The sequence below is a fragment of the Carassius auratus genome, chromosome 12 (assembly GCF_003368295.1).
Source record: "Carassius auratus strain Wakin chromosome 12, ASM336829v1, whole genome shotgun sequence".
Taxonomy (NCBI): domain Eukaryota; kingdom Metazoa; phylum Chordata; class Actinopteri; order Cypriniformes; family Cyprinidae; genus Carassius; species Carassius auratus.
This window is the reverse complement of record NC_039254.1, coordinates 19,578,953-19,603,985: the sequence shown is the minus strand read 5'-3', so window position 1 is coordinate 19,603,985 and position 25,033 is coordinate 19,578,953. Positions and strand designations below refer to the sequence as shown.

The following is a 25,033-nucleotide window of genomic DNA, read 5'->3' as shown; positions in this document are numbered from 1 at the left end:
AAAAAATGGATGCGATTTTCATGCGCATCTCGTCAGTAAAAATGCTCCTGTGATTATAAGTACATCTCCAGCACATGCTCCTGCCCACTTGTTTCTCAAAACTAGTCCAATCGCGTTACCAGGAGGGCAGCCTGTATTCATCTGGTGTCGAATCACAACACAGGAACCGCTGGCCCAATCAGAACTAGTTACGTATTTCTGAGGGAGGGACTTTATAGAACAAGGAAGTCATCAGCCCGTTTTTGTGACAGAGAAAACAGCAGTATACAGATAGGTGAATTGTGTGAAAAATCATGTGTTTTTTTTTACACGCGAAACATGAACACATGTTATATTGCACACTGTAAACACAATCAAAGCTTCAAAAAAGTGCGAAAAATGGGACCTTTAAATACCCTTAATGAACTTTAATCTTTATCCTAAGACCTTGATTGCATGTTAGCATAAAACTAAATCAAGTATAAAATGGGACAACAACCTTTATATCAAATATTTTTAAATTGTCCGCAGCTAGGCAATGCGAGAGGCAGGTTCTGGGCAGAGCATGTGGAGTGAATGTGATGCACAAAGTCATTTTCAGATGCAATGAAAATTAAAGCTGCAAGCAGCGATGAACGGGCCCTCGCACCCTGGCTCTCCACCACCCGGTGCCCATAGGAGGAACCCTGAATGTTGGGCCATATGCTTATAAAATAGTAAATATTTTTGCCACATTTCCTGCTGTCAACAGGTGGCGTTATGCAGGGCTGTAGTACTCGAGTCCGGTCTTGGACTCGAGTCCGGACTCGAGACATTTTTCTGTCGTCTCGGACTTGTCTCGGACTCGTTGAATTTGCACTCGGACTTGTCTCGGACTTGGCCATTGGACTCGCCAAGTCTTCTAGTTGGTCTCGACCGAGTCCAGCAAAAAAAATAAAATAAAAAAATGTCTCCTTCAAAACAAAACCACATTTGCATGATGTCGCGACTGAAACTGTGTGGAAAACGCTAGGCGCGCCGCTCTTTCCAAAGCACTCTGTAGCCTGCGCTCGCGCTCCAGTGGCGTCTGCTGTTGCTGGGCAACCATGACCCGCTCTCCATGATGACGCAGAAGTTTCAGCAAAGAATAAATGGAAGTCCAGCACTTAAAATCACTTGCAGTAGCTCTGCTAATAGATTCATTTAAAAAATGGCTATCCTTGTACAACTATGATCATCTGTTTCTCCATCTTGCCTTAGCTTTCAGTATTGTTCCGGGAAAGGATGTGCATGACCAGTGGTGCACTTACTGCGACCTGAAAAGTTTAGATGTTTCTAATTTAATTTTCTACCTGTTAGATTGTGTTTTATTTACGTCTACACCTAGATAGCCTTTTTTTTTTAATCAATAAACGCGTATTAATGTATAGCCTTATGCAACAATTAAATATGTAAATTTTAAAAACTTTATATATGACATTACATATTTACATTTTCATGTAACAGCCAGTATTTGTATCTGTAACAATCACAAAATTTTTCCTATCTGCATTCGGATACAACATCGTAGCCTACAGTTACTTGATAAGACTGTTATGACTTTTTATATATTTTTTCGTAGTTATCACTGAACAAGTATGTCGTGTTAAACTGAATTAATTATTAATTTCTAAAATAATATTTATCATGCAAGCAGAGAGATGTCATGACAAACGTGTCATAGTGATCATTTGAACACGACTGAATCCATTCAATGCACACATTCTCATTACGCAGAACACTTTAAGCGAGTCTTAATGTTAATGAACTTCACTAAACAGATGTGTGTGTTCCGCGCAAACCAGCAAAACATAAAGATGCAAACATGTAGGACAAGTAGACAATGTATTCATATCTATGTTGATTATTAGCCTACTTTTGAGAGAGAACTGATTTGGTTTTTGAGAGACTGAGACGCGCAGCGCGGCTATTTGATTGGTGAGCGCGCTGTGCTTATTCCATTCATTCGTATCATGGTAGCCTAAGCTTTCAATATTTGCCTTTTAAATATATACAAATAATATAACGTGTAGCTATGATGTATTATTATAGGTAAAATTACTCTTGCAACGCTCTGATTTCTGAGAGATGCACAGAGAGGCGACAACAATGCAGTGTTTGATTTGCACGCTTTTCACTCATAACGTTTACATTCATTCTCTTCTGGCGCTGATGCCCTGGCTCACCTGTTATCTAGCAAACACCAGACTGTGTCAGCTTCAGCCGAGTATTCAGGCAGAATTTAAGCCATTATCCGTGCCATTCCGAATAAGGTATTCGGCTTCAGGCACAACCCTAATTATTACATTACATAGGCCTATTTTATTTTTACATGCAACATAGATAAGGTCATATAGTAACAGCTCCACGCAATATTGTAATTCTAAAATTCACGTCGTACTTGCAAACACTTCGTATGCATTATGGTTAATACATGCTGGAGTAGTCGATTGTTTCCGACAGTGCTCGACTAGTCTATGCAAACACTAGCACAGTATGACAAAAATTGCTGTATTTATGTGCGCATGCCCAGTAGAGCCAAACGTATCCATTCTAGCCTTGCTGCGTGCATTTGTCATATCCTGAGCTTTGCGTGTGTCTGTGCACTGTGCCAATTAGGCATAGTCATATACATTTTTGACCACAGATATAATGTCAACAAAAAATAAAGTACATACAAATTATTTGACCTTACAGTTCCAAACTTTGTTTGTTTATCCAAGTTTAGCTCCCAGGGTCGGACTGGGGGTAAAACCAGTACTCAATAGCAAGGCCCCAAAGGAAGAGAGGGCCCTTGAAAAGTATGAATCTGAAATATATTTTATTTTACCTGGATATTTTCATGGGTGGGGGCCATGGGGGCCCATCAGGACTGCCTATGCATAGGGCCCAGGATCTTGTTTAACGCCCCTGTTAGCTTTAACCCTAATTATACACACTTGAACCTAATCAAGCTCTTACTAGACACACTAATCTTCCAGGTGTTTTAAGGCCAGTTGGAGCTAAACTTTTCAGGACATTGGCCATCCAGGATGTAGTTTGGAGACCCCTGTCCTACAGAGTTGTTACTTTGCACATGCTTTTTGATCATTACAAATAATAATGTAAAATGATTTTCTTAGAATAGGAGATATGCTTTCTCTCGCATCACAAACATTATCAGTAGTTAAGTATGTGGTCTTGAATAGGACCCTTTTTTCACTCATTTGGACTCGGTCTTGGACTTGGACTCGAAACTTTTGGACTTGGACTTGACTTGGACTCGAACCTCTTTGGACTCGGTCTTGACTCGGTCTCGACTAGTCCTGGACTTGGACTTGACTTGGACTCGACAAAGCCGGACTTGACTACAGCTCTAGCGTTATGATTATAATTGAATATCGCCATGTAAATGTCTTTAAGCCAGGTCTCTTACCAAACATGCAAGGTTTCAGGCAGATCAGACATCTCATGTTTAAGTTAGTATGTAATAAGTTATTCCTGTTGCCAGCAGGTGGTGCTATACTTATAATTGAATATTGGCCTTTAGGTGTGTTCAGGCCAGGACTCTTATAAAACATGCCATTGTTGCATGCTTTAAAAATTAGCTAAGTGTTGCTAGCATGTTTTATTATGCTTCTAGCATGTTGCCAGCCTATTCAACACTTTTTGACACTTTTTAATTTATAAGTTCATAACAGAATTAGCCTTGTCACTTCCTGTTACCAGCAGGTGACGCTGTGACTATAACTGAATTTGGTCATAGGTGTTTGTCTGGAATAGAACACTTATCACACGTGTGAAGTTTGGGGAAGATTGGACATCGCTTGCCTGAGTTACAGCAACTTCCCTTTTCACTACATTATTAGCATGCTTTAGCACTTAGCTAAGTGTTGCTAGCATGTATTAGTATGTTGCCAGCCTATTTAATTTTATACTAGCATGTATAAGTATGTATCTAGAATGTTGCCAATCTATTTAACACTTGTTTACACTTTTTAATTTGTTCCTAGGAGTCTGTAACAGTGTTAACCTTGTCACTTCCTGTTACCAGCAGGTGGCGCTATGACTATAACTGAATTTGGTCATGGGTGTTTGTTCAGGACAGAACACCTATCACACGTGTGAAGTTTGGGGAAGATCAGACATTGCATGCCTGAGTTACAGCAACTTCCCGTTTCATGGCGAAACATCGAACTTTGTCAGGCTGCCAGGGACACACCCCTTGACGAAAACTCAAAACCTTCGTAATTTAACATCACAAAGGTCTTATGATGACCCTCACCAAATTTTAAGATAATCCGATTAAAACTGTAGGAGGAGTTCGTCAAAGTACGAGGCATGGAAATGGAAAAAACTGCACAAAAATCATACAGTAAATTCAAAATAACTTACTTCCTGTTGGGTTTGGGATTTTGTACCAAGATAATTTTTTTGTAGGTAATGGTGTGTTACATGTGTGTACCGATTTTCATGAATGTACGTGAAACACAGCTCGAGGCGCACTCCGTTGAAATTTAACAGGTGGCGCTATCGAGCCATTTTGCCACACCCACTTCTGAAACCTATATCATATGTACATTTTTGCCAGTCCTGATGCGTGTGTAAAGTTTCATGAGTTTTGGAGCATGTTTAGGCCCTTAAAAATGCGCTTCATTACGGAGAAGAAGAAGAAGAAGAAGAATAAACGGATCAATTCCAATAGGGTCCTCGCACTGCATTGCTCGGGCCCCAATAATAAACGGAGCAATTCTAATAGGGTCCTCGCACTGCAGTGCTTGGGCCCCAATTAAAGCTGCAAGCAGCGATGAAAGAGCCCTCGCATCCGTGCTCACTATCACCCGGTGGCCATAGGACAACAGAGAACGTTTGGGCCATATGCTTACAAAAAGGTAAATATAAAAAAAAAAAAGAAAAAAAAAAAAAAAAAAGTGAAGTAACATTGAAAAAAAAAACAAACAAAATATATATATATATATATATATATATATATATATATATATATATATATATATATATATATATATATATATATGTATTTGTGCCCCTTCTGCTGCCAACAGGTGGCACTATGTTTATAAGTGAATATCAGCATGTAAATGTCTTCAGGTCAGGACTCTTACCAAACATGCAAAGTTTCGGGCAGTTCAGACATTGCATGTTTAATGGTTTAGCTCCTGCGTACCTATCTAGTCTTCTACCATGCTACAATCCATCATGCTTCCTAGGGTCACAAAATGCTGGATTTTGGTAGTTCCTAGGATAGCAAAGTCCACTAAAGGGGGTAGAGATTTTTCGCATTTGGCTCCCAAACTCTGGAATAGCCTTCATGATAATATATGGGGTTCAGACACACTCTCTCTGTTTAAATATAGATTAAAAACACGTCTCTTTCGCCAAGCATTGAAATAATGCATCTCATAATTTTGGACGACAGTTATATATGATCAAATGCACATTATTATTCTTTGATTGGAATAGCAGCTACTCTAATTATGTCTCTGTTTTGCCATGGAATTTACATCTTGTGGTAACTAGGATTTACACAAGCTCCAGTTTGGATCCAGAACACCTGAGAAGAGATGCCAACCCTTCAGATGATGTTTAACCTTTAATAACATACAAAAACTACACAATTTTGATAAAAGTTCGCATCATATAATAATTGCTGTTAATAGTGTTCATCATCTGTTTGATTACGACTTTAATTGATTTTTCCCTACATTTCTGCCATATGCACATTAACTATATGCACATTACTGATTAGCCAATACTAAATATTGTAGAAACATAATTTATATTAAAGTTGCTTTGCGTTGATTTATATTGTGAAAAGTGCCATACAAATAAACTTGAATTGAACTGAATTTAATTGAATCCCTTTATGGTATGAATAATTGAAAACTGGGTGTCTTTCTGATATTTCATTGAAGAAGCCTATAGGGTTACTCAACCATGCATTATTTTCTAAGTTCCAAGTAGATTTTTTTGGTCTCAGACTTTTAGACCTCTTTATATCTATTTGTGTCTGTTCACACAGATTTTGACTCACAGAAGTGTTTCCTGCGAAAAGAGGTTTGTTGACCTGACAGATGGTCTCCCCTAATAAAATTCCTTGCATGCCATCTGTAGAAAGGCAATTCACTCTGCCCTGTTCAAACAGAAAAAAAAAAAAAAAAACAAATACTGCAAAATCCTTTTCTAAGCATCCACATGACCCTACATAATACAAATGCTTTGGAAAATAGATGGACATTTATTTTGAAAATATTTGTATAGATGTAAACTATTAAAATTACTCAATTATGTTCAAACATTATGTTAAATAATCAGCTATTCTTGCTGTATTTAACCCCACATGCCATGGACATCATCCTGTCTTACCATTCGAGACATAATTCTCCTGTAGGAAAGTCCAGAGGGGTAGTTGAGGGTGAAATGAGTGTTGTATGAGTTTTCTCCTGTGTTTTCAACAAATACTGTCACATTGATTTCCTGCATTATCCCAACTTCTATGTTAGCAGATCTGAATCAGAGAAACAAAAGAGATGCATGGTTAAAATTAACTAATTTTAGATTAAGTCTAATTGACTGTCCAGCCAGAGGGAATGTTCAAGATGCAGAAATGAACAAACTTTATACCATTCACTTACCCAAAGCTAAAGTCCATTTTGAGGTTGTCAACACAAAGGTTGTCTGATCCACAGTTCATTTCATAATCTAACTGTAATATGATTAAAAGTGCACATATTGTGTCATATACTGTACATTTGATCACACTATTTACACTTTGTAACAAGTTAAAATTGAATATGAAACATCTCTTACCATCCACAATGTTGTGTTTTTTATCCATGGTAAGAGAACAGGCTGTAAATTCTCTAGGCTTCGGGAGGGCAGACCCTCAAAAGTGATCATTAATTCATTAAGCAGTGGGTTGAGATGATCCTCTGTGCAAGCCTGGACAAGACAAGCAATATAATAAATTAAAGGATTATTATTTTTTTTTTTTTTACTTTTTATGTTGGTATCTTTTCTCATAAAAAATAAATAAATAAATAAATAAAAAAATTATATATATATATATATATATATATATATATATATATATATATATATATATATATATATATATATATATATATATATATTTTTTTTTTTTTTTTTTTTTTTTATTGGTAGTGCCAACAGATACACCAACATGCTGCTGTGTGCATAGGAAATATGCTGCTGCTGCATCAGTGGGCATACATAAATCCTATAGCAGATCTAGACAGGTGGAGTTCAGGGAGGTGGAGGGTATCAAAGAAAATCTGATAGCACATTGCAGGAAACTGGTATAAAAATATCTGCAAAAAAAGGCAAATAGACGTCAAATAGACGTCAGTTTTGCCTCACTTATGTGTTACATTTGACGACTGTAGTAAGGGAAAATGAAAGAAAAACACTGTAGTTAAAATAATTAATATTCACAGATGAAAATGTGGTACTTATGAAGTAATATGAATTTCTTATAACAAATTCAAGCAGGATAAATGTCAAGCTTATGAGCCTGTGCTGATATTTTCTCTAAGCTACATTGTTTTGAATCATATTTTACATTTGACACATTTAATAGCTATGCAGTATTATTTATATAATATGAATTATGTGTTATATTATTCAAAGAAATTGTGGTTTACTTTGCATCGAAGCATTACAAGGGTTAGCCTATTTTAGTGAGCTAGGATGCATGGATTAATATGCAAAATGTCAATATTCTCATTTATTAGGCCTATATTTTAATTTATATTTTAAAATTACTTTAATAAAACAACATGCATTTTTGTTATTCATTACCTGTCCTTTATTTTGACAGATAACTTCTTGGGGAAAATGTATTTGTCTGTACACTGATTAAGAAATTGTTACATCTTTTATGAATTATTTCCTTTATTTAAGTAAAATGTGAGGCACTGTATAATTTTGTTCCCATTATTTAGGCCTCATTAGCCTAAAACAAGAAATGAATAAATTAAATCTGCACGATTTAGCTAAATCTTTGAAACTCTAAAGAATGGATGGATTAATCAAATATCCTCAAGTTTAAACTCCAGTTCTCTCATTATAATAATAATTTAAAAAAAAATAAATAACTTTTTTTTTTGATTTTGAGAGGAAGCCAATAACATTATGATATAACATTGTAACATCTTTAAAAAAAACTACATAGAACTACAAAGCCTATTTTATCTCATGAATAATGGTTAAGCATCAAATATGCAACATCACAAATATGGAAACATTTGGATTTCTCCCGAGTGAGAGAATGAGAAAGCCCAACCTTACCTTATGTTTCTTCTTCTTATTATAATTTTTTAGTTTATAGCTAAGCCAATATTATTATATACAGCAATTATATTTATCCATTTGAATTTATTATTTGTAATTCTTGTTTTGTTCCGGTAAATTATTTAAATTTAAAGGTCCCGTTTTACGCGCTTTTTTGAAGCTTTGATTGTGTTTACAATGTGCAATATAACATGTGTTCATGTTTCACGTGTAAAAAAAAACAGTATTTTTCACACAATTCACCTATCTGTATACTGCTGTTTTCACTGTCATAAAAACGGGCTGATGACTTCCTTGTTCTATGAAGCCTCTCCTTCAGAAATACGTAACGAGTTCTGATTGGGCCAGCGGTTCCGGTGTTGTGATTCGACACCAGCTGAGAGCAGGCTGCCCTCCTGGTAATGTGATTGGGCTAGAACGCATGTGCTGGAGATGTATTTATAGTCACAGGAGCGTTTTTACTAACGAGATGCACATGAAAAACGCATTTGTTTTTTTGCACAGCCCTACCATCTAGTTAACAAAGCTAAAAAGCGTTGCCCTTTGTGTAATAAGTTACAGAAACTGTTAAACGCACCAACTTAAATGATAAAATACACTTACCAGTTGTGGTCCAGACAAAGAGGGGACTGCTCCATCTTTCAAGAATAATCTTTGTGCGAATCCGGCATTAAACTGATTGAGATTGAGGAAGCTGTCCTCAGCAAAATGTGCTGCACATAGTTTTACATGTGCATATTTAACTCAGGAACCGAGTTAAACATAAATTGTAACCATTAATCTCAAAGTACAGCGTTCCTGGGAAGCCCAAAGGTGATTGGACTCAGAGATGAAAAAAACAGCGTTTCAACGACATGGCGACAAAAACAAACAGCTCTTCCTTCTTCTCCATCGGAGCACAACAAGGCCACGCCCCCCTGTTTGTGAATTCATGTGGGTGGTGGGTAGTCAAAAAAACTGTTTTAGTGACGTCATTACTACAGGAACTAGAGGGCTGTAGTCCAAACGGGTCGTTTTTTGTAGGCGAATTCTGTTAAATCAAATATCTCGCTTGGCATTGAACTTTGAGCTTTAGAATTATTTATACTCTAACAACAACATTACACACTAACTAAAGTTTAAAACATGGAATCACGAAGAAGGGGACCTTTAAAGGATTTGTGGTAAAGTGAAGGGAACTGAAAATATCCTGTTGGTACATTCTAACATCATTAGGCCAGTCGTTATAGTTTCTAAATGTAATAAAATACTTTTTTTTTTTTTTTCCTCTCACAAACTAAATTAATTTTTTAGCGTGTTAAAAAAATAAAATAAATGCAGCGACCAAAAATAGGTGATTAATCCATGAAAATGCAAATTATGCATGATTTACATATTTTTTCCTCTGACAAACGTAATCTATTTTTCAGCGTGTTAAAAAAAGTGTCACTCTGGGTTAACAGGAATTATAATTATAATATACTTCGAAACAGAGCCTTTGCCTAATCTAGGCTATCCAGGTTTTTTTTTTTTTTTTTTTCATTGCATCTGAAAATGACTTCACTTCACGTGCTCTGGCACAGATCCGCCTCCTGCATTGCTTAGCTGTGAACGGTTTAGAAATGTTTGATATAAAGGTTCCTGTCCCATTTTATACAGGAATTGTTAATAAAAATAAATAAATAAATAAATAAATAAATACATACATTTACAAATTTTAGTTCTAATTATATTGTTAACCCAAGTTCATTTAGGCTATTTAACATGCAACGTGACATTTTACCCTTTTTAATTTTTAAACTCCTTGAGATTTTAAAGTTTAATAGTATTTAAATTCAAGTTTAAAAAAAGGTTGTAATTGCTTACATTATTTCTATGAATTAATAATATGTTGTCATGTTTATTCTTGTAGAAAATAAGTGTTTATTATTTAAGAATATAAGGGAAAAAATAAGGGACGATCCAAATATTAGTTTTGTTTCACCTATTTATGTAGGCTACAATTATTAAAAAATAAATAAAAATAATAAAATAATTTCATTAAAAAATGCCATCGGCTGGAGTAAATTTGACCATTATAGAATTGTGACTTTAAAAGTTCATGATTTAGGAGTTGAAAATACTGTGTAATTACAAATGGCTTGGATTTTAGAGCATAACATATGAAGTTCTATGAAACGTAAGCCAATAAAACATTTTTGAAAAACTTCAAGTTGTGAACTAAAATTTTATTTCAACCATATAGCCTGTGAATAAATAAAATGCATACTTTTCCTAACATTTCATTATTCATAAAATGCATAAAATTTCTGGTGTTTGGATTTGTACTTCAGAATAATAAGCTCCATGTTTAAAAATAGCCCTAGCCTAGGTTCTCTCTCTCTCGCTCTCGCTCTCTCTCTCTCTATTTAATTCTTTACTTAATAGCATTAGCTCAATGAAATATGTCTGCCTTCAGGTAGAATGAATGTTTTCCTGCCTTGCTTAATGATGGGCTCATGATCAATAAGTTGTATTCGCCTCAATCTGATTTAGTAAAGTCAAACTGCAGATGGTGATGGTTAGCAGAGTCCCGCTCGCTGTGAGGCGGAGCAGCTGCAGAGGATTCCGCTTGGTCAATGAATTTTGTAAAATAATCATTAATTATCAATTGAGAATTTGTTATTATCATTATGGTCTTGTGAAAATAATAATATGGGCTGTGAAAAAATAATGAATACAAAGAGTAAGGCTGCTGTGAGTGCATACATGTTCCAGCACAGTAACATGACAACACATTGTTCCTTCAGACAAAAAACAAAATGAATTCAGTTCAGCTGGAGGGGGTTGGTGTTTTGGGGGGTATTTATGCATATCTTGTAGGGGTCAAGATAAAGAATCTCTTGCTCTTTCATCTGAACAGTGTCTATAGGGGGTTTCAAACTTGCTGAGCAGGTTTAGATAGGACTCATCGTATTGGTTATACACTCTAAAAAATGGTCTGCCCCCACATAAGATTTTTCTATTTCTAGTCATTCATTTGTTATATTCAACTAATAAGAGGTTTATCTAAAATGTACTTAATCAAGTCTTATAATCTTAATATATTCCGCTCTCAAGCACATGCATTAAGTTTGCAACAAAGCACATGCAGAAGTAGCCTAATAATTGTGAGACATTTTAATTATTTATTAATAAAGAAATGTTTTCTTGTCAGCTGCAAGATGAAATTCACAGTGCTGGCTCTCTCCGATGAGAGAAATGCAACTTTGACAGATTACACAATGCTTTTGTTTTAGTTTAAAAGACATTTCAAGCTTTCTGTAGATATATTTTTAATGTGAGATACCAAAATTTTAAGTAAATTCATTATCAGGTAAAAATTGTAAAAGTTATGAGAGGGCACCTCCCTGTAATTAATGCACATAAATAAACAAACACTTGAATATGAATATTAATTCACATTTTGCATATGCATTGTAAATAATCTTTTGCATGCAATTATCCAAAATAAAACCAAACAAGATTTGTAATGAAGATAAAACCATTAAGAATAAATGCTGCACATCGCACACATGAGGCAATCTACCTCATGAACAGTTAAATGTTCCCCACTTATGCTTATGCAAAAAAATGTGCAATATCCTTATATTTATTTATTACCCCTCCATTCTAGTACATCCCTGCATCTTATTCAATCCTATTCCATTATCATTTAAAGCACAATTGTTTATACACTTATTTATTTGCCTAAATATATATATATATATATATATATATATATATATATATATATATATTAGGGCCGGGACTACATTAAAAAAATTTATCTAATTAATTAGAGGCTTTGTAATTAATTAATCGAAATTAAACCCATTTTAATCGCATATAACTATTTGACCTGAGAACAGTGAGAAGTAATTTTTTTTTTCACATGGATTTATAGTATACCATTGAATAATGACTGAATACATAAGCTTAAGCAACAATATATTGTTTATTTTTGTTCAACCAAGTCTAGCAGACCAGTGCAATTTTTGCCATGAAGTGTAGCAATAGCATATTTAGAAACAATTTAGAAATAGTACATTTCAGAAATTCAGGAAGCTTATAGGTGCTGGAACCTTCTGTAAAGTGTTTTTTAAGTAAAACACAATACTGTCAATTACATTCAGAACATTGGAAACACTGACTATTAGAAAACATCTCTCTGTTGCTTCAGAGGCCATAACATACTAAGTCCAACTCTCAATAACCTTGGCCAAAACAATAACGAGTTCAACATAAACTGTTGCACCAACAAAATAATACATAGTTCAACATAAAGTGTAAAGTCCACGCTAGCTGCTATATGTTTTGCGTTGAGGTGATACTTGAGGCTTGATGTGCTGCGGTGATATGCGAACGCTAGTTGGTGCTCCAGTATAATCGGTCCACCGAAACTCATCCAGTGAGAAACGTTCCGCGGTGCAAAAATAAGTTATTAAAAATGCTTATCTGTGTACTGGAAGCTTATGTCACTGGAAGCTTATGTCACTAAAACGAATTCCTTGTATGCGCAAGCATACTTGGCAATAAAGCTCTTTCTGATTCTGATTCTGACATGCGCCGTGAAAATCTTGCACATATTTTACACACCTGCATTTAAATGCAGCTGCAATTTTTTATATTAAATTATATGAAAGCAAGTAGGACTGGGTGATAAATCGATTTTATCGATTAACCTGAATGTTTTTTTTTTTTTTTTTATCATCTTGTCTCAGTTATAAATTTGACTGGTAAATGAATGATAAAGAACTATATTAAAACTTGTTTTTAAAAATGTGTTTGTCATTTGAACATTGCTTTTAAAAACAATTTAATTCATAAATTTCTGAAAAAATCAGGGATTTTTTTTTAGGCCATATCACCCAGCCCTAAAAGCAAGTAAAGAGGGCTCACTTTAAAATCACTTAAGTTGTCAATTAATGAAGCTCTTTTTTACATTGAGTGCATTTTATAGATTATAATAAGAGAACTTGAGTTTAATCCTGAGGATGTTTTATTAATCCATCCATTTTTTAGAGTTTCAAAGATTTAGCTAAATTGTCAGGTTTAATTTATTTGTATCTTGTTTTAGGATAATAAGGCCTAAATAATGGCAACAAAATTATACAGTTCTTCACGTTTTACTAAACATGCAACAATTTCTTAATCCGTTTACAGAAAAATATATTTTTCCCAATAAGTTATCTGTCCAAATAAAGTACAGTTTATGAATAACAAAAATTAAAGTTGTTTTATTAAAGGAATAGGATAAAATATAAATTAAAATATAGCTGCAAGCAGCGATGTCGGGCTCAAGACATCAGTGCAATGCCACCCCGGTGGCATCGGGACAACTGTGCCCAGCGGGCATAAGCATTTACAGTAACCCTCTGACAATCAAGTTTTAAGGGATGCGGCAGTTAAAGGGTTAATCCGACCAATCTAGACTTTGAAATCACATACACAGAACAATATATATAACTTTAGTAACACTTTATTTTTATATTTATAAAAAATGTATAAGGTGTGCATTGTAGCTGACACCTATATGAACACATTACAATTGTTTTGTGACTGCAAGTCTTTCTTCTCAAATGCTATTGAGCTTCAAATTTGCATTTGAGCCCATGTGAAAAAGTAGCATAATTTACATATGACTTACAGTTTGTTGTAATAAATATCAAACTTTCAAATTAATTGTGCATTTTAGCTGTCACCTAGATGAACAATTAAAGTTGTTTTTATGACTGTAAGTTATTCTCTTCAAATGCTACTGATGTTAGAAAAGTGTATAACAATATCACATGTAACTTTAGAGACCGACCCTAAATTTGAGACTCTCGAATGTCCAATGTCAAGCCAACTTTATGCCTGTTTTTGTTTTATTTTTTACTTTCTTTATTTTTCTTTTCTCTGTGCCGGATTGCTGATGTCCCATACCCAGGCATAGATGTCCATCCATCAATTACGAACATTCAGCCACAAACATGAGGTGTGAGCGGTTGCGAGCGCGGATGGGAGAATGGCGCATGTTTGTTTTTTTTTTTGTTTTTTTTTTTTTGAGCAACTGGGATGGTGCCCCCTCTGGGAGTTGGTGCCCTACGAAGACTGCATACTCTGCATATAGGGAGCGGCGGTACTATCTGGAAGATATATTCCTCAAACCATCATAAAAGAGCTATTCAAGTGTACAGTTTCCTTTTATTGCATCTTGAAATAAATATTTCTGAATTCTGAATCAAACTGGGTTGTGTTTATTTATTTATTTAATAAGACAACTGAGACTTTAATCTCCTTTGTAATATATGTGCTTTTAAACCAAGAACAATTTATTTATAGATGTATTACTGCTTAATAATGACTATTATTAAGGGAAAAGGCTTTATAATCATGAACTATTTACTAATGCTTAGCTAATGAGTGCAGTTATTATCAAGTGTTACCAATGCATATACTAATGTTAACAAATTATACATTATTTTACAGTGTTACCAAATCCTTAAATAATGTATTAGTGTTTTGTAATGATTTTAATGACCTATAAGCATTTGTGAAATAGTTTTGCTTGCATTGCAGCTTTATCTGTCAGTTGAAGAGTTTTATTGTTACATCCATGAGATTAATAAATGTCATGTCACGTCACAGGATGTCATAGGTCAGTATCAAATGAGTTTGAAATTATTATTTGCAGCACTAATAAGGATTCTTAGGATGTTTTTAAATCCCTAAAACTGTCAGAAAAGGATAAGGCCTTAGAGATTTCTTAACCTGTAATGAAAGGAAAAAAAACACCACCATTAGCAACGTCAAAAACAATAACAATTTAAAATACAGATTTTTTTTTCCTGATTATTAAAGGAATAATTAGGTCTCTCTCTCTCTCTCTGCCAGTCAGCCCCTCCCTACAGTCCACACACACTGTCAGTCACCAAAAATTCACAGTCACCAACCCCATCACACTCCCCCTCCCTCTCCCCCTCCCTTCCCTCACACAGACAGAGTGGCCAGAGTGAGATCATGTCAGTTGAGAAGTCTGACAGTTTTTACATTTTCTTTTATCCATACAGTGTTGTAAAGTCGTGAAACTATGCATATTTCCTCAGAATGATTTGATCTCTGTATGAAAAAATGCTTTGAAGTGTTTGGAAGCTGCAATTTAAACATACAAGACAATTAATGTTTCCCTTTTTACTGTCATTTCAAAAAATCACCACGACATTTAAGTTCCTCAATGTTTTTTCTTCATGTAGACAAAGTTTGGTGTGTATAGTGTACTTCCCCTGTGAGGAGTATGCATTAATTCACAACTGTAAAATCTCAAAAATACACATTCAAATCAAAATAGCTGACTTCCTGTTGGTCGTAGCTGATGACTGTGAATTAGAAAGTTGTCCATCTTGATAAGAACAATATATGTACCAAGTTTGGTGTCTGTAGCTAAAACGAACCCCCCCACTTTTGACAAAAGGTGGCGCTATAGAGTGCCTCCTTCACGCCCTTTTAAAAGCTTTCGCCATTGTCTAGCTATCACTAATACTGATATGTGTTTTGAGGTTCATGTAAATCTGAGGTTGTTGTCTGCCTCAAACTCACCATAACAGAACATTCAAGTTTGACACGTTGCCATGGCAACGCCATATTAGATAGCAATATCCCCACAACAGATTTACATCGGCCGTGTTTTGTCATTATTCTGATGAAGTTTTAAGTAAATCGAGTAAAAATAAGATGCTGAATTCAAAACATTTTGAAAATGACTCACTTCCTGCTGCCAGTTGGTGGCGCTATAACGTCGACTCTTAATAGTCACATATATAAGATCGGTATCATACAACGAACAAACCAATGAAGATTGATCAAATTCAGCAAATGTATGTGGATGTTATTAGACATTTCCTGTTTCTCATTTCTCACCATAATTTCCACGCTCGCCATGGGCAAACAGTTCGAGATATCAATAATCTCTTCGCAATTTAGCATCCCCAATGTCTTGAGATCGTGTTCACCGAGTTTTGTGGTGAACGGGTGGAGTTCCTCAGAGGAGTATATCAAATTCCAGAGCATGTGTTTTTCATAAAACCCTAAATAGCCAACTTCCTGTTGGTCGTAGCTGATGACTGTGAATTAGAAAGTTGTCCATCTTGATAAGAACAATTTATGTACCAAGTTTGGTGTCTGTAGCTAAAACGAACCCACTTTTGACAAAAGGTGGCGCTATAGCGTGCCTCCTTCATGCCCTTTTAAAAGCTTTCGCCATTGTCTAGCTATCACTAATACTGATATGTGTTTTGAGGTTCATGTAAATCTGAGGTTGTTGTCTGCCTCAAACTCACCATAACAGAACATTCAAGTTTGACACGTTGCCATGGCAACGCCATATTAGATAGCAATATCCCCACAACAGATTTACATCGGCCGTGTTTTGTCATTATTCTGATGAAGTTTTAAGTAAATCGAGTAAAAATAAGATGCTGAATTCAAAACATTTTGAAAATGACTCACTTCCTGCTGCCAGTTGGTGGCGCTATAACGTCGACTCTTAATAGTCACATATATAAGATCGGTATCATACAACGAACAAACCAATGAAGATTGATCAAATTCAGCAAATGTATGTGGATGTTATTAGACATTTCCTGTTTCTCATTTCTCACCATAATTTCCACGCTCGCCATGGGCAAACAGTTCGAGATATCAATAATCTCTTCGCAATTTAGCATCCCCAATGTCTTGAGATCGTGTTCACCGAGTTTTGTGGTGAACGGGTGGAGTTCCTCAGAGGAGTATATCAAATTCCAGAGCATGTGTTTTTCATAAAACCCTAAATAGCCAACTTCCTGTTGGGCGGAGCTTATGACATGCAGTGTGAAATTTGTTTGGTTTGATGAGTTATATATATGTACCAAGTTTCATATGTATACGTGCAAGTATGCATGATATATGGCCCTCGGTACTACAGGGGGCGCTGTAGAGCCCCTGTGCCACGCCCGTGTATCAGACTCTGCCCGGCCCTAATGGCCGCAGGTTCCAAGGTGTGTGCCAATTTTCAAGAGTTTTTGAGCATGTTAAGGACCCCAAAAGCCCCTGAAACCTTAGAAAAAAATTAGAATAATAAAAAAAAAAAAATAATAATAATAATAATAATAATAATAATAATAATCCTAAGGAAAACAATAGGGCTCTCGCCCTCCAGATATTTCTTAAGCTGTAATGAAAACAGCACAATTAGCAACAACAACAAAAAAATAACAATTTAAAATAATATTTTTTTCTGGTGATTAAAGAGATGTTTAAGTCCCTCTCTCTCTCCCTGTCTTGTCTGCCACTCACCTCACACCTCACACCTCTCCCCCACTCACACTCACACACACACACACACACACACACACACACAGTCAGCACACATACATTCCTCAAACAGAGGGACAGAGTGAGTTGAGATATCTGACAGTTTTTTTAATTTTCTTTTAATCATACAGTGCTGTAAATTCATGAAACTATGCATACTTCCTCAGAATCACTGGTTTTTCTAAATGAAAAATGTTTTTTAAAGGTTTGGAAGCTGCAATTTAAAAATACAAGACGATTAATGTTTCACTTTTTACTGTTATTTCAAAAAATCACCACGACAAAACCGTTCAAGCTATCCAAAATTCATTCGCAATTTAAGTTCCTCAATGTTTTTTCTTAATGTAGACCAAGTTTGGTGTGTATAGTGTACTTCCCCTGGGAGGAGTATGCATTAATTCACAAAAGAAAATTCCCAAAAATCCATATTCAAGTCAAAATAGCCAAAATAGCTAACCCCTAACCCTAACCCTAACCCTCGCCCTCCAGGCTTGAGCCCTAATAATAATAAATAATCCTAAGGAAAACAATAGGGCTCTTCGCCCCTTCGGGCTTGAGCCCTAAATATAGGCATAACATATGAAAATATAGACATTTTGCATATTAATCCATGTAGCCCACCCCCCTAAAATAGGCTACCACTTTTAATGCTCCGATGCAAAGTAAACCACAAATTCTTTTGAATAATATAACAAATAATTCATGTTATATAAATAATATTGCATTCCTTTTAAATGTGTCAAATCTATAATATGGTTAAATGCCATTTAGTTTAGAGAAAATATAAGCACAGGCTCAGGTTTGACATTTATCCTGCTTGAAATTGTTCTAAGAAATGTGCATGACTTCATTAGTACCAAACTTTGATCTGTGAATATTAAATATGAAATATATAAAATATTTTAACGATAGTGTTTTTCTCTCACTTTCCCTGACTGAAGCCGTTAAATGTAACACATCAGCGAGGCAAAACTGACGTCTATTTGCAAAAATGTGCTTTGATGCGCTTGATTGTTAACTTAAAAGTGTTGGTTAAAGCGCCACTCAGTGGTCAAAAGCTGCAAATGCACTTCATAGACGCGGCGGTGGTAGAACCGGCATTTTGGATGGCCACCTACTGTAGTTCGTTCTCTTTCATTAAGCGGTCAAATTTATAACAGAATTTTATTAAAAAATACAAAAATAAAAAATAAAAAAAACTAATGTTATTACCTTAATGCTGGAAAGACCTTAATTTCATTTATTATTATTTTTTAAACTAGCCCATCAAGCATCTAACATCCACTCTGCATTAAGCACTGTACAGATTAAAACTGTCAACTCCGCAGTGAGTCTCATGGACGTAGGAGAGAGCAAGTGTAAATATTTTTTGTAGTCTATATTTCCATCTCGTTATGCCGCTGGTTTAGTTTTTTTATTTTTTATTTTTATTTTTAAATAGAGCAGGCACCAGACATGAGAGTTGTCGTGCATTCCCTGCTACGGTAAAAGTGTGTCTAAACTTGATGACATCACACCACAGTGTCAAATCATCTGAACGCAGTATCAGTACATTTCTTCATAATTAGAACGAGTATCAGTTTACTGATGGGGATCATGTCACATCACACCGTGTCAGTGTAGACAATTTTGACGCAATGTATTTTGTTTAAAGCACTATATAAATAAAGGTGATTGATTGATTGACAACATCCCTGGTTTCTATTGTCTTTTGTAGGACTGCATCACTCATGTCCGGTGTAGAGCTGGTGTGATTTTATTAATGAGTTATGTTACAGCCCTGCTTGTTTTTATGTTTTTATTAAATATCTGTATTGACTGCATGGTAATATCATCCTATTATTTACTGCCATGTGAGCCACAAAAGTAAAGCTTGGCGAGCCAAGCAACGAGCATTGCTGCAGTTTGCTTTGTGCTGTTGCAGTCGTCTTCATTTCGTAGAGTGAAACATCTGTCTCACTCGGCAGCAGAGTCTGTGAGCGGAGTGGAGCAGCAACAACTTCCCAACTGCACTCAGAGCATAATCACTCCGTTCAGCGCTCACGGATAGCAGAATCACCGCTTCGCCTTCACTCCGTGGATAAAGTATTTCAGTATGTTTGAAATGTTATGCTCATAACGTAGTCAAAAATAAATAGATAGATAAAAAATAAATAAAATAAAATAAAATAAAAGGAGAGTTTCAAAGAGGTTTAGGCTATTGTGTGTAAACTTTTTTTCCCTACCACATGCCAAACTAATAACATTGTAAGCATCTATAATTGCTGCTTTCTGCTGTGCAAATTTTGTTTGTGATGGAAATAACAGTACATTTTCATCAGTTATCTTAACTAAACAGATTGATACATTTCTTACAGATTTCAAAATCATTCAAAACCAGATACTGATAATGTAGTAGCACTGTAAGATTACCTTTGTCTGAATGCATTACGAAAGTGTTTGTGTGTGAATCTGCTGTATATGTTTACAGCCGCATTTTAATCCAGGTGTGTAAAATGGCTAGTGCAAGATTTGTGATGCGAGTTTGAGGCTGAGTGCAGATGTGCAGCATTTACTCTTGTTTGGTTTTATTTTGGATAACTGCATGTAAAAAAATGAATATGCAAAATTTGAATTAATATTCATATTCAAGTGTTTGTGTGAAAATTAATGATATGAATATGTGTGCGTGAGCCACCTGCGAGACCAAACAGCTGAAACAGAAAATACTCAAATTTGGGTCACACAGTAAAAGGCATAATGAAAACATGAAGCTTTTATTTGTGAATGGATATATATATATATATATATATATATATGTGTGTGTGTGTGTGTGTGTGTGTGTGTGTGTGTGTGTGTGTGTGTGTGTGTGTGTAGGCATTATATTTAATGACTGTTTAATAACAATAGCATGCATAAGATCCTTTTTTTGTAAAGGTCTTTCTTTTAATTTTTGATGAGTAGACTGTAGCCTATGTTTTGAAATGAATTTACTGTAAATCTTTTAAATGTTTTTTAAAGATGTTAAAATGTTAAATCATAATGTTATTGTTGTTGTACTTCCTCCTTTTATCTAATTTTACTATTACATTCATTTCACAATCTGTCCCTTTGCACCACATGGCGGCAGTTTTGCGAATCTTTTTCACATGCGACTGACCTGCAGTTAACAACGTGACCCTGCGGCAGCGGTACACACAGCAGTATGACCCATTCTGGTTGTCTACCTACTGTATGTGACTTACCTCTATGAGGAATGGATGGTCTTTGCACACTTCCTCTAGTGTAACATTTACAACATCACTGAGGACACGATTTTTTGGCAAGAAGTATGCTCTGTGGTTATATCGTTTGGCATCCAGCTTTAATATATAGCTAATGCTTCCACTCATATCTGGAAATATCATTAAGTACTATTTTATGTTATTTGCATTAAAATATTTTTAAAATAAAACAAAATATGTCATTAAATTGGGGAAACCTGTTATAGCATGTTTGTATCCACTCATGTTGAAGCATACGGTCAAGGTGTTTTCCAGTGGCTTGGTGCAGTTTGTTTGACTGGTTGAGATTTTTGATGGGCTGTATGTTACTTTCACATCGACAAGCATTATGGGTCTAGATCTGTTTGTTTTAGAAATGTACACATTATACACTTGCAAAACATAACAAATAAATAGATCAGATTGGTCTCTCTATGTTTCTACCTGTGAATTCAGTGGATCTTTACTTGTAATTAATCAGTTTATTCTATTAAATAGAATAAGTGTGTGAATTTACTGAAGTCGCAGGACGAACACTGTACCTAAGAAGCACAACAGCTCCTTTTGATCCAACAGCAATGTCTGGTAGACTGTCTCCACTGTGATCTAAGGAGGACTGACTCAGAGCTTGTCCAAAAAACTGTAAACCTGAGCGTACAGATGATCCAGTAATTCTCTAAAACCACACACAAAATAACAGAACAGAGAAACTGCTAATAATCTTCAAAAATAAGTGGTTTAACGTGGCAGTCAACAAAAGGATAAACATGAAACTCAAGGAACAACACTAAGTACTAAAATACACAGACCTGAGAATATGTGGGATTTATTTGATCTACTCCTCCATTGAAGATATAGATGGTGCCCTGTCTGTCCTCCTCTAAAGGAGCTCCAATCAGCACATCCCTGAAACCATCACCATTCAGATCTGCTGGACTGGCCAGAGAAGAGCCAAATCGACCCCTGTGACCTGCCATTCCCATCAGCGCCACAGAGAAAGTGAAGTATGGCTACAAAAAGATTAAAAAAAAAAAAACACAAGGGTATAAAGGGTATGAGTATAACATTAAAGAAAAACGTCTAAGGTTACATATGTAACCCTGGTTCCTCGAAGGAACGAGACGCTGCATCGAAAACGAATGGGGAACACGTCCAGCATGACGTCTCTGAATAACGTGTATAATCAGTCAAATTTTAAGGGTGAGACGTCATAGGCGGGTGATGTCAGAGACCAGGAAGCATAAAAGCTTGAGCGGCGAAGCCAGTAATCATCCTCAGAGTAAGAAGCAAGCGCCGGCCAGAGATGCCGGAAGTCTGGCACTGCGACGCAGCATCTCTTTCCTCCGAGGAACCAGGGTTACATACGTAACCTTAGACGTTCCTCTTCAGGAACTCGAGCTGCGTATGGGGAACGAGAATGCCCACGCCTCCAGACTTTCAAATCTCTGCCTAGTATGAAAGAGCACAGCTAAAGCAAGAGCAGGAGAAGAAGCCTGCGAAAATCGGGGACAACCCGTTCAATGGCCAAACTTCAGAAGGAGGGAGTCTTGACCCCCAGGAGAGGCTTAGGATAGCATCCTGATCACCGCTTAGCATAAGCTTCATCTGGCCGGAGGCCTCTGCCTCAGCACACCATGGAGGAAACATGTAACCAGAAGGTTTCTGCCCACTGACTGGCCACTGAAAGGGGCATGGTAGGCCACCATTGCCACCACGTAGACCTTCAGGATGGAGTGGGTCAACTCTGCAGGAACTCCAGCACTGTACCATCCGGGCAGTTAACTGGGTCGAGCTGGCGGTCTCCACACCAAGAAGTGAAAAGCCTTCACTTCAAGGCATACAGTTTCCTCATTGAGGGAGCTCTGGATTGGAGAACGATCTTACAACCTCGGTTGTACAACCCCTTGGTCTTGAGCCACCACTGTAGGGGTCTCATGTACAGCAGGCCAATAGTATTCACGTTGGACGCAGCTGACATCAGACCCAGCAATCTCTGTGACTGCTTGACAGCGAGTCACCGGCCTTCTCTCACTCTCGCGACTGAAGTGAGGATCGACTCGATCCGAGCAGGTGACATTCGTGCCTGCATCATGGTCGAATCCCACACCATGCCCAGATAAGTGGTTCTCTGAACTGGAGAAAGCACACTTTCTTGGCGTTAAGTCTTAACCCCAGCTCTTTCATGTGAGCCAGAACGACACCTCGATGCCAAACCGTCATCTGCTCAGATTGAGCTGATATCAACCAATCGTCAATGTGGTTGAGTCGTGAAAATGTGGGGTGAGAGTGCAAGGCCAGTGGAAGATCCCTATTGGTAGGCTTTTGCCCCCAAAAGCAAACCTCAGGAACTTCCAATGAAGGATGGAGATAAGTGCATCTTTTGATAGATCGTGACACACCAGTCCTCGTGCTAAACTTCAGCCCCCTGACAGAGCGGTTCAAAAAGCACAGATCTAGAAATGGACACAACACCTCATCCTTCCTCGGAACAGTGAAGTACCGGCTGTAGGACCCGGACTCTGCAACCCAAGGAGGGACCACCTCGATGGTCTCCGTCCTAAGAGAGAGTCTATTTCTGTTCCATTACCAGAGCCTGCTTGGGGCCCACCAGAACTGGATTCTGTGGCCTCTCACTACAGTGTGCAGGACCCACTGAGACACATTTCGCAGTAGTTTTCATGCTGCAAAATAGTCTACTAAGGGAATCAGCCTCTCAAGACTGATCTCTGGTGGCATCAGAGCAATTAGCTCGGTGCCCTGAAGTGGCGCACCCACAAGAGATGGCCGAACTAGCTGCTCTGGAAACCTCCTAGGAGTTCGCGAGCCTCTTAGCACCTCTACGATTTCGGGCGGTAATAGAGAAGTGCTCGCTGGAGACCGCTGCACCCTGGAACACCAGCAGGGTTGGCAGATCGATCTCCTGAGGGCACTGAGGAGATACGGGCACCGTGTAATGTGGTGTACACCACTCTTCCCCAGAGGGAGCTGCCCCTCAAAACGTCCTAGGCCTAGGCGTCAGGACATTATAATGAAGGCTATCCAGTGAAAACAACGGTCTGTAGAACTGCTTTCCACTAGGAGCCTTCGGCCTGGGAACGCCACTCTGACTCTTGCGTCTGCGGAGTACAAAATTGACACCTCTGGCCCAAGGGGCTGGAACACGGTTGGGACTGCTCCGCCCAGCAGCCCCTGACCGCCTCAACCTCCTCAGAGGAAGAGCAGTACACACGTGTTCTCACACAAGAAATTACATCCCTAGAGCCCCTGTAAATCTAACTTCACATAGTCAGATAAAGATGTCATTTTATTCCTTCGAATTAAATGTAGTCAGCAACCAGACTAGTCAACACGGTCTGGTGTAGAAAAAAACTCACATAAAAATGAAACAATGTAATACACGCGTTGCCTCGGCAGCTCACATGTCATATATATATATATATATATATATATATATATAATTTTTTTTTTTATGCTACTCAGTCACACAAACAACATCAATCTCCTCAGAGAAAGATGGATGCTGCAGCTAGCTCTGCCTCCGAGGATGAGGAAACCGCAGTGCTGGTTTCCAAGTTTGGAGAACGAGCTCTAGTTCTAGTGAACACGGGTGGAGATCGGATGAGCCGTCGCGAGAGCTGACTGCGCGAGCTCCACTCTTAATTAATGATGCTTATATTAAAATTATGCATAATATGCTTGTGACTGGTGCATGTGCAACTGGCGAGCTCATCGACGCCTTTCCAAATCAATCTCTTCAGAGAAAGACAGGCAGCGCGTCGCGCCCTCTCATCGGGGAGAAAGTACCGCAAATGTGGGCTTCCGACCCCCGAGAGCGGGCACCGGATCTGATGGCTAAGAAAGAAGATCGGGACTTGCCCGTCTTACATTCCTTCCAGCAGATGCAAAAACGAATCCCGCAAGCACAACCACCACTCCGCCTCGGCGAAAGCAGGGCTGGCACCGCAAGAAACACCAGTGAAAGCTCTCTCCTCAAAGAGAGCCTTCTGAGAGTGAATCAAAGGCTCGCATCGCAGTCGTCAACTCCCTCGTGAGCTGACAATACGCGCTTCACTCTCAAGCAGACAACACATGAGCTGCGTGTGTCCATACCTTTTTTTTGGGGGGGGGGGGGGGTAAAACACACAGCCTGA

The 25,033-nt window shown here is 37.2% G+C and overlaps 1 protein-coding gene across 1 annotated transcript in view; it reads right to left on the bottom strand.

Moving 5' to 3' along the window:
* The window catches only part of LOC113112088 (integrin alpha-X), a 60,740-nt gene that overhangs the window by 20,661 nt on the left and 15,046 nt on the right, over window positions 1-25,033 (bottom strand). Inside the window, exons 14-21 of the mRNA XM_026277481.1 lie at window positions 21,692-21,892; window positions 21,425-21,558; window positions 21,101-21,243; window positions 20,865-21,013; window positions 6,805-6,936; window positions 6,630-6,700; window positions 6,361-6,502; window positions 6,029-6,127 (exon numbers count right to left, since the gene is read on the bottom strand). Of these exons, the coding sequence (XP_026133266.1) occupies window positions 6,029-6,127; window positions 6,361-6,502; window positions 6,630-6,700; window positions 6,805-6,936; window positions 20,865-21,013; window positions 21,101-21,243; window positions 21,425-21,558; window positions 21,692-21,892 (1,071 nt within the window). The remainder of the gene's footprint in view (window positions 1-6,028; window positions 6,128-6,360; window positions 6,503-6,629; window positions 6,701-6,804; window positions 6,937-20,864; window positions 21,014-21,100; window positions 21,244-21,424; window positions 21,559-21,691; window positions 21,893-25,033) is intronic.